The following is a 10723-nucleotide window of genomic DNA, read 5'->3' as shown; positions in this document are numbered from 1 at the left end:
ACACCCTGAGGAATAACGTACTCGTCTAATAGCTGCGTCCATTTAAGCTCGGCGGGCAACACCGTGGTGATTTTTAACTTAATTGCGCATTCGGTGTAAATATCGCTTAATATTTGTATTAAGTGGTTTATTTAAGTTAAAATGTTGTAAATAGTGAATTATTTGTTGATTTCAGTTTTTTACGTTTTACTGTTTTGCCTGGAGACTGCTTTGGTATCACCCAATATGTGGACTTTTCTACCCAGAGCAAATACCATATTCTAGCTCTGCTGCACTGGTGTTTCACCTTGCAATCCCTCAAAGTACTGCTGAACTACCCACCTCAGACCACAGTGTTGTGCTATTTGACACATACCTGCCGTCATGAAATCAAAAGTTCAACGTGTCGTGTCATGTCATATCACAACATTAAAAAGATCAAGCCAGAGGAACTCACTTCTCTAATTACCTCCAATCCTTGTCCTGCTCCCAGTGCTTCATTAGTGGGTCTAGTGGGCCAATTCAGCTACCGCTTGTCTTCATCACTTAACAGTCTTGTTCCCCTGAAGACGTGGACTGTTTCATTTGTCTTCACTGCACCTTGGAATATGTAGCAATATTTTTCTATAAGATGGACAAGGATGAATTTACAAAATACGAATTGAGTTATTTAAGACGGGGGTTTCAGTTGACCGTTGGGTTTTGAAATAAGAGGGCGTGACCTCATGGCGAAATAAAGTTGAATTGGACTGAATTGAATTGAATTCTACTCTACCCCCCAGTACCCTCACTGCTTGTCTCCATGATATAGAGATGTGGATGACAAACAACTACTACTCTCCAAAACGAATATCTGTTCACTCTCCATTGCTGATGCCACTGTACCCGTCTCCAAACAGGTTTTTGGGTGTCATCTTGGACAGTACAATGCAACAAAATAATGCAACAGAAATTTGATCCAAAACACTTTTACTGACAATAAGCCCATTACCATGGGAATTAAAGAACAGTGTGCTTTGCTCAAAGCAAACATATATTTACTGTGTGCTTCAAACCTGTAAAACAACAATTACAATATATAATAATAACAGTAATTCATAAATCAAACATTCAAAACAAAAAAGCAGAGATTTTCAGAGTAGATCAATTCAACGTGACAACTTCCAACTCTATGACGCCAGAAGTGCTGCTGGAGATCTGAACCAAGATTAAGGTACTGCAATGTATGCTCTGACATCATCCAGCCCAGTGTCCCCATTGTCTAGATACTCCAAGATAATATTGCCCCCGTTGTGGAGCGGCAGCTCTGGGTGATCAAGAAGAGAGAGCAGAGGGACGTCCATCTTCATGACTTCACCAGTCTCAGGATGGCACAGCCTCAGCTTCTGCAGAGAACACCACGATTAAAGAGAGACAACTATGAACAAGAACAGGGAGGAAGGGAGGCAATCAAGTGCAATTAGTATAAAAGTACAGGTGAACTGAACAAAATTCAGTTAAGTATTTAAGGACTGACATTTGTCTGCCCCCACTTCAGACAGTAGAAGTTAATGTTTTCACATGGATTTTAAGCAGACAGAGGAGTAAGGTCAAAAATGAGACTGTAAAACACTACAAACCACACTGCTTTTAGTATTCTCTGAGCGCAGTGTTTAGGAGCTCCACACTGCTTTTAGTATTCTCTGAGCAGTGTTTAGGAGTTCCACACTGCTTTTAGTATTCTCTGAGCGCAGTGTTTAGGAGTTCCACACTGCTTTTAGTATTTTCTGAGCGCAGTGTTTAGGAGCTCCACACTGCTTTTAGTATTATCTGAGCAGTGTTTAGGAGTTCCACACTGCTTTTAGTATTATCTGAGCAGTGTTTAGGAGTTCCACACTGCTTTTAGTATTATCTGAGCGCAGTGTTTAGGAGTTCCACACTGCTTTTAGTATTCTCTGAGCGCAGTGTTTAGGAGCTTACCTTGGCTGTGAGTATGTTGTTGTTGTTCTTCAGACCAGCTTGCGAAGCAACCGAGTCGATCACTTTCCCTAAAGTCCATTTAGTGCAGAAGAACAGGGGCAGAGAGCAGTCTTTGGACTCTTTAGGCAAGAACACATTGAAATAGGCTCTCTCCACCTGAAGGACAAAAAAATTAAAAAAATTCTTGGTCATGCTCCTGAGGCCATTTTTTATTTACCGATTAATTACATTCAAAACCTGCAAATTTCTTTTGGCCAGTACAGAGTTGTGGAAATATTGGTTTATAAATTATACAACATGGAAAAACAATTGAAACTGTTTCATTTTTGAGAGACTATATTTTTGACAAAACAGTGAAGTAAAGACTACAGGGGCACTTATCCTCTACATAAAGACTATAATCAGTAACATGAATTGTTATATGTATAATAAACATATCATGTATCATATCATACACATTTTCTCAATCAGTATTTTCATCATTTCACTTATACTCAATTAAGCTAAATATTCTGCTTGCATTTAACTCCTACACAGTAGCACTTGTGCATTACGGTTTTGTAATGGTCTTACTGGTAAGTAAACCCTCTCCAAAGTCTTAGTTTTACAACAGACTGCAACAGGTTTTCTTTTGAGATCATCATCATTATTATTATTATTATTAGAAATTAATTTCAATTCATTCTCCCATCAATTCTAATGATGTTACCATGGCCATATTTCACTATGGGAATGGTGTTTCTTGAGGCATTGGCAACTGTTACATGTTTTAATGTGGATCTCATAATCCAATGGCTTAATTTTGCCATCCTCCAATAGAGGCCAGAATTATGGAAGGCTCTGAAGATTGTGGACACCTACACCTTACTTGACCTTACCTACACCTCACGTTTGAACTATATGACCTTACTTCACCTTACCTACACCTCACGTTTGAACTATATGACCTTACTTGACCTTACCTGATGATTCACACTCATTTTGCAAGTCACCATGAGCATATTTCATTTTTAGCCCTCGTGGCAATCAGCGAGATTCAGTACGACCTTATAAAACCATCAATAGTCTGGTGAACAGGTGGTTTAGGGCAAATGCAAGATGCAGATGTTTTGTTTTATTATTACTTATTTGGCCTATACACACATGTATAGCCTATACCATCATCATAATTGACACTGTTCCCATTGAAATGTTGCGTTTTTGTGTGACTGATGGACCTGCAAATATGGTACCAACTGTTGGGCCCCTTTGGCACTTTGTCCCTCATCTTACTTTGGACACGAACTTTGAAAAGTTCTGTCCGTTAGCCCTCTTTTAGACATGAGGTGCTAAATAGGATTCAAATTCATAATTGCAGAAGAATCCACTCAAGTGATTGTATATGCTGTGTATGCTTCTGCTTAAAGACATTTAAAGGCATTTTTCATGGCTGTTTCATTATTTTGGCCTCCTCTCCTTGTTTCAAGTGAAGCACATTCTACCTCTATGATTTCCATGACAAAACCTAGCATGCATATAAAGTCTCAGAGATGTCATATTTTGTATGTTTTTAGATTCATAGTTTTCACACAGAATGTGAGTATTGTTTGTGCTGGTACCTGTGGAATTGCTTTATCTCCGCATGCACACATCTTTAATTTCATGAGTGCAACCTTTGCTGCTGTCGCACTGTTCTTCGCTCCTTTACGACGTCCACTGAGTGGTGTACTCTTCTTTGACTCTGGCAGAAATACACAAGAGAAAAATTCAAATGGTCAAATACTTAGTGCATTGTGTAAAATTGCCCTTGCAACCTTGGGGTCATGAGAGGTGCTCAGTTGCCTGACTGAAAGAGAGCTGTAATGTGTGGCCCAGATCAACTTACTGGGGTTTTAAACGCACTTGCATTTTTTGACTAGTGCAGAGTGAAGAAAAAAAATGCATCATTTGAATAAAACTAGATGAAGCACTGTTGATGAAGATGAAACACTGTTGAACCACTGAATGCATTATCACTGATGCACATGTAACAGCACACTGTTGGTATTGCTCGTCACCCTTTTCACTTTTCACCCGCACAGTTTTCGCTGCCAAACTACAGCCCAATATAGTTTTAGCTTGTGAGTTGAGGAATGTGTGCTTTCCAAAGCCCATCATATATCTAACCTTTAATATCAGTAGAAATACTGAAAGGTAAGTATGCATCAACAACTCCTCATTAACCTTAGTTCACGTCCGAACTTATGTTTACGGGTTAAATGAAGAAGCACGGCACTGCCCTTATAGAGGTCATAATAAAAACACATCTGACGCAGATCAATGAATCCAACTCACCAACAATCTTTTGGACCAGCTCTTTTGTGGCTGCCATTCGTGGTTTGGGTGTCTCAAGTTTTTCACACTTGTGATCATCTGGATGTCTATGTCTGTAAAAAAATATCACTGATTACATTGTTTGGAAAAAGCCATTTCTGCAAAAGTTTGAGCACCCCTTGTGGAACATTTGAAGAGAATTCATCAGCTTGAGCACGAGTTGATAATCCCAAAAGACAATTGCTGACCTGCTTTACAAGTCCTAACGCGTCAATTAAGGCCTAACAATTAATATTATATTCTGAGATCTTAGGCCAGGGTGCCAAAACCTTTGCACACGCCACAATAACTGTTAAATGTTTTGCCATTAACAGTGTTAATAACAGGTGGTTCACAGTTAAAAACAATACTTTTTGTGATCAGTCATATCCAGTAATTTCACAGAGGATATTTTTTACACCCAGGGTAAAAACAAGGTAAAATGTATGACCATAATTATGTGTTGGTTTGCACACGTACTGATCGAAGTTACAAGAAGTAGCACTTAACTTTAGCATTTAACGGAGTTTACCCCCAACAACAGGACAAAATATTTTCTTTATCAACTGACTTCAGGTTAGTATATTTCCACAGCAGCCTATATTATTGGAGGGGGTAAATGAATGTGAAACTTCTCATCTTTGAAATTAAGCTCTCAGCTTTACTTTGGATCATTTTCTAAATAAATGATGATAATGATGATTTACTAGTGGGGGCCCACAGATATTCTTTGGAACATAAATCTCACAACATTTTAAACAGCAGCAGCGTGACAGTACACACTGAAGGGTTTAAAACATGAACATTTTGCAGTGGAGACTTGACTTTTCTTTATGGTGGTATCCTATAAGCAGTCTTACGCAAGACAGAAGTGCTTCTCACAACAGCGGCAGATGACTGGCAGCAGCTCCTTGCCTTTACATTCCTGAAATGTACATGGGTGGGAAGTGCAGACTCCCGAAACAATCGGCTCCCGCTGCACCTGCTCCTGCTCCTGGAAAAAAACATGGTGAATTTGGTCTGTTTAGTGAGGGGACATAAAACATGGTGAATTTGGTCTGTTTAGTGAGGGGACATAAAACATGGTGAATTTGGTCTGTTTAGTGAGGGACATAAAACATGGTGAATTTGGTCAGTTTAGTGAGGGGACATAAAACATGTGCAGTTTAGTGAGGGGACATAAAACATGTGCAGTTTAGTGAGGGGACATGAAACATGTGCAGTTTAGTGAGGGGACATAAAACATGTGCAGTTTATTAAAGGGGACATAAAACATGTGCAGTTTATTAAAGGGGACATGAAACATGTTTATGAAGGAGAGGAGCAGGTCATCTTAACCCTCTGGAGTCTGAAGGGAAATAACGGGACATCAATGGAGCAAGGGCTTACTCTGACATCGATGTAACGTTAGTGAAAGAGGGGGAGAAGTCCCCCATCCCCCATCCCCCTTTCCCTTCCCAAACACGTTAATTCAACGGTTGCGATTCTCGCTGCAAGCATGTCAGAACGTTATCGTTTATGGTAGCCTACTTGGGTGCCAGGGGACCAATAACCGATTCAATTTCAACATTTAGGGTCCATTCCCACATGACACTGTAACAGTAAATAAGCGCTCAAGAAATGGTTTTCACTGTGAGTGGGAATGTGTGTGTGTGTGTGTGTGTGTGTGTGTGCGCGCGTGTGTGTGTGTGTGTGTGGGGAGGGGGTGGGGAGGGGTGTAGGTATAGTATTTGTACATGAAATACATGGGTTTGTTTTAGAAAATGACATAAAAGACTGTAATGTGGTTATGCGGTATGCTACGGTACGCTATTCTTCACATAGTGTAGTCCAGCACAAGTAAAGCACTTTTTACATGTTTATAGTTTATGGTGCCTTTAGAGAAATATGACATGCAACTTGTGCTGAATATAGTTAAATGTATGCTACTTTCCAACAATTGTTTAAAGTAAGTGTTTGTGTGTGTGAACCCATGAGGGTACGCACTTAAAAGTCTGTGATGCCATGGCCCAAGTTCAAACCAGGACCCTCCAGACCTGTAGTCTGGCGCTCTCCTAACTGAGCTACCCTCAACCCTTTCTCTGTGCTCATGTGTGTGACACACGAAAAGGTGTGATGCGTTGGCTGTCGCAAATGACTTTCTCAGCTGTAAGTGAGGTGGGTGGGTGAGCAGAGAGAAACTCTAGTCGAGTGTAGTGTAGGAAATATACTGCCTGCCTGAATCTGCCCCAACCCCACCTGCCTCTGTGAGACTCGTGTCGCCCCCCAACCCCACCTGCCTCTGTGAGACTCGTGTAGCCCCCCAACCCCACCTGCCTCTGTGAGACTCGTGTAGCCCCCCAACCCCACCTTCCTCTGAGAGACTCGTGTAGCCCCCGGCACAACACCAGACAAAGTACAAATCATGCAATAACAGGCTATGGCAGGATGTGACATCATTAGACAAAGCTGTCACACAAATACAATCTGATGGAAATACAATGAGAAACATGAATAATGAATATACACATGATAATGAATATAAATGAATAGGGTTGTTGAAGTGGTTAAAGTTTAAACTGCAGCTTACCTGAGGACATGAGTGCGATTCACGACTTCTGTGTTCCAAGCTGAATGAGACAATTAGACAAAAGTAAAAGAACTCCTAATAAATATTACAATATGGACATTCACTTCATCATATCGTCTGGTGGTTTTCATGACTGCACTTGAGGATACAAATTGTGTCATTTCTATTTACTTAGTTGAGTGGTTCTTGCCATAATATGGATTAGTACAGTAGTCGTAGTAGTAGTAATAGGGTTATTCACTGTACACTAACCCTACCTCTGCACAACACACCTGATGAAGGCAAGAAATTCCACAAATTAACTCTTGACAAGGCACACCTGTTAATTGAAAACCATTCCAGGTGACTACCTCACGATTCTGATTGAGAGAATGCCAAGAGTGTGCAAAGCTGTTCTTACTAATTCACTTAGTAATCAAAATATTATAATAACTCAAGTCAAATATATCCCTTTTTGCATTGTAATGATGACTCAAAAAAGAGTAACTGAACAAAGCAACTGCTTGGAAAATAACTACTGAATTATCATGCCTAAAATGTTATGAAGTTAAATCTTACCAGAAGACACCAGAGCAGGCATCACAAGTAAAGGGCAAAAAGTCTAAAACAAGAAAATTAATAGAATTGGGATTAATGATGCAACATTCACAAACCATCCTGTGTTACATTCTAGTCAGTTAAACAGTACAGACAGAAAGTGTAAGACGACGTATTTACAATTCAATGACTTCTTGTGATTTCAGAAACAAAGATACTTTTAGAGCTGGACAATAAATCAATTTAATCAATACATTTGAACTAATTTTGGAAGATTTCTAAAAAAGCTGACTCGTAGAATGGAGTTTCTACAACGACGCGTAATTGGCATATTTAGATTAAAGATTTGAGTAACAGTATTTAGATACGGTTACAATTTAATTAGGTGGTAATCAGAATACATTTTACAAGAAAGAGATTCATTTTTAAATAGTCATGTGTAAGCTATTCGCTCTCAAATTAATATATTCCCATAAATCAGTGTTTCTCAAACACAGTCAATGCTCAGTGTTGGTTACCTGCCAGGTCCCCACACCCTTGACAGGTCCCCACACACGAGGAAATCCCATCTCTGCTCTCAGGACACGCCTGCCCAAACCTCTCTTGTCAAGCATGATTTCAATATCTGTGCTGCCTCCCCCATTCGCTAGCGTTTTTACAGAACCTCGGGTGAGACACAGACACACAGAGTCAGATGTCCAGCACTTGGCTCATCACGGCCTCACTGAACAGGCCTCCAGCTGGGCATCGCAGTGCCTGCTGGTGAAGTCTGACGGGACGTGTCGGTTCTGTCCTGTTTAGGAACCTCAATAAAGTCACAAAGGCTTTCCCCTTGCCACGTATTGAAAATCGCATAGACTCAAGCTGGTTTGGCAAAATTTGTCAGTAAATTCAACCTACTAAAGGGGTACTGGCAAGTTCCCTCAACTGAGCATGCCTTTATTACACCGAATGGCTTATATGCCTACAAAGTCATGAGCTTTAGCTTGCAAAAGGTACCAGCGACATTGCTGTGGATTGTATGAACTGAGATCACATTTTTTTTGTTTATAACTCAAAAACACTATCAGATTGTTTTTCATCATGACACTCACCTGTTGAAACACAACAGACATTTTGATTGGACGCCCACATGCCAGAATGCGTTTGACCAGGCTTAAACTCTCCTCACCTCTGCCTGCATCCCCACCGATGGGGAAACCATTTCAACTGCAAGTAGAGGCCAGTACAGTGGGGGCAGGGGCTTTCCTTTTCAGGATGGTGATGAGGTTGAGCAACCTGTGTGCCACTTTCCCCGGACGTTCAATACTTATCAGTTAAACCATTCCACTGCTCATGCTGTATATGTAACACAAGGTGTAAATAGTATATATGTAGTGATAAGTAGTGTTTATTTAAACAATGCATTTTCAGTTGGGGTTGTTGAACCTGAAACCCTATGAGTTCGTCTCTTGGGGTGTGATGACCATGACATTTTTATACATTGTGCTCAGTGGTCTGTAGTGGCTCTGTAGGACATGTTTATGTGTGTGCTTTGTTATGATTGCACTCCACATTATATTGCGTTTGTATTCCTCTGGAAAATGAGGGTCGGACATATTGTGTTCAAATTCTTCTATTGTTGGTGTGTTGCTGCTGACTAGCTTCTCAATGTTGCCCAACATATTAATGAGTTGAAATAAATTCACAGCTATGTCCTCATCACTAGTAGTTGTGGATTTGTAGGTGGTTTTACTGTGCCTTCAGAGAAAATTCACAGGCAGAATCACCTCTGTTAAAACGTTGGTGCTCAAAGCTGTGTTTAGGGAGCCGTACGGTTCCAATTGGTCTCGAATATGCCGATTGCCGTATCATAATAAAGCATACATCGAATCTAGTCATCCAGGCAGAGTGAGCGACAAAAACCTACAACGTCTGCGCCCTTTCAAGATTTTAGGTGTAGGCTACACCACAGGTCCACAACGCCCTAGCAGACAATTTGTTTCGCCTTTACGCCACTTTTTGACTAGACTAGAACTTGGTCTTTAGACGAACGTAACGTAGAACCATGAGCAGAACAGGGCAATCATTTCCTCGTATTAGTTTTGGGTTGGCCATGCAGTGCTGTAAAACCTTCCCGTTACCTCCACATTCAAAGCACAGTAAGACTATGCAGCGCACCAAGTACTTTACCTTCCTCCTATTTTGTTAAAAGTGTTCAAACTAACCTTGACGGTTACAATCCTTAATTTTGCAATGCTTGCCGATATCCAGTTCAGCCATTTTCTTCTTCGTGTTTAAATTGATTGCAGACTGGACATTTAACTGTAATACTGCCACCTAGAGGATAGCCAAATGCTGCAGCATATCGGAAGAAGATATCAGTGTCTGAAACCATATACGTTATATGTTACAATATACTTTGGATGCAAGTAGGAAACTTTGTGTGAGGGTAGCTTAATTCAAATTGACATAGTTTTAACATTTGGCACCGGGTTCTATGCCTATATCTGGAAAGAGAGTATACATGATACAAACTTCGGGTGAAAACAGGATCATGCAGGGACATCTAGGTGACATCTAGGTGAAATTACCCTTCAGTCCTAGAATTTATAGCATTAGGCTACGTTAGGCTGGGTTTCAAAAACTCAACACAAAACCCAGCAAGAGTTATGAACAATTTCAAATAGCCATTTATTTGATTATTTAAATGATAACAGGGTTGGTTTAGGCTACGCAAGAAATGAGATTGTGGTCTCGAGCTGACATTTATTTCTGACTATTTGTTCACTCAGACTAGACCTACTCTTAGCCACTAACACTTTCAGATAAAACTGCATGTCTGCTGGGGAGAGATGCAAACAAAACTCCCCCATAACTAAACTAAACTGCAAGAAGATTTAGCTGACACAGGCATGGTGGTGCACAAGTCTCTGTAGTATGGCTTGTGTTAAGGGTTAGGGTTGGGCATGCATAAATAAGGTCTGTCTGGAAGTGGCGCAATCAATGTCTAAAGTATGCAAAGCAAAATGTAGATATTTTGGAAATGAATGGTGTTAACAGGTTAATAGTTAATTGTGTTATTTGGGCACAAAGGGGTGTGTTTGATGAACAGAGGAGCAGCATCAACAGGAACCCTGTTGTTTTTGGAAGGAGTATTATTATTAGTCCTTCTTTCGTAAAAGGTATACAGGTTCCTCAACTAGGAGAGTCCTCACCAAACTGTAACTACCTCAGCATGACTGTAGGGGGTGCTATATGAACCACATTTACATTTTCCTTGTTGAAAAAGGTTAAACCCCTTGAGCATCTGGGAAGAGGCAGTCTTAATTGTCCAACTTGAATTAAATATGCAGTAAACAGCAAACG

The 10723-nt window shown here is 40.4% G+C and overlaps 1 protein-coding gene across 1 annotated transcript; it reads right to left on the bottom strand.

Annotated features, from left to right (window-relative positions):
- Positions 1-931: 931 nt before the first annotated feature.
- zfand1 (zinc finger, AN1-type domain 1) lies at positions 932-9690 on the bottom strand. Its single transcript, XM_031584281.2, has 8 exons — positions 9583-9690; positions 7397-7439; positions 6839-6878; positions 5130-5263; positions 4252-4343; positions 3537-3658; positions 1939-2094; positions 932-1364 (listed from the first exon to the last, which is right to left on the bottom strand). The coding sequence occupies exons 1-8, from the start codon at positions 9635-9637 to the stop codon at positions 1188-1190; spliced, it is 819 nt and encodes a 272-aa protein (XP_031440141.1). The 5' UTR covers positions 9638-9690; the 3' UTR covers positions 932-1187.
- Between the last annotated feature and the right edge of the window lie 1033 nt (positions 9691-10723).

This window comes from Clupea harengus, chromosome 17 (genome assembly GCF_900700415.2).
Source record: "Clupea harengus chromosome 17, Ch_v2.0.2, whole genome shotgun sequence".
NCBI classification, from domain to species: Eukaryota; Metazoa; Chordata; class Actinopteri; order Clupeiformes; family Clupeidae; genus Clupea; species Clupea harengus.
This window is presented reverse-complemented; position numbering and strand designations above follow the sequence as displayed.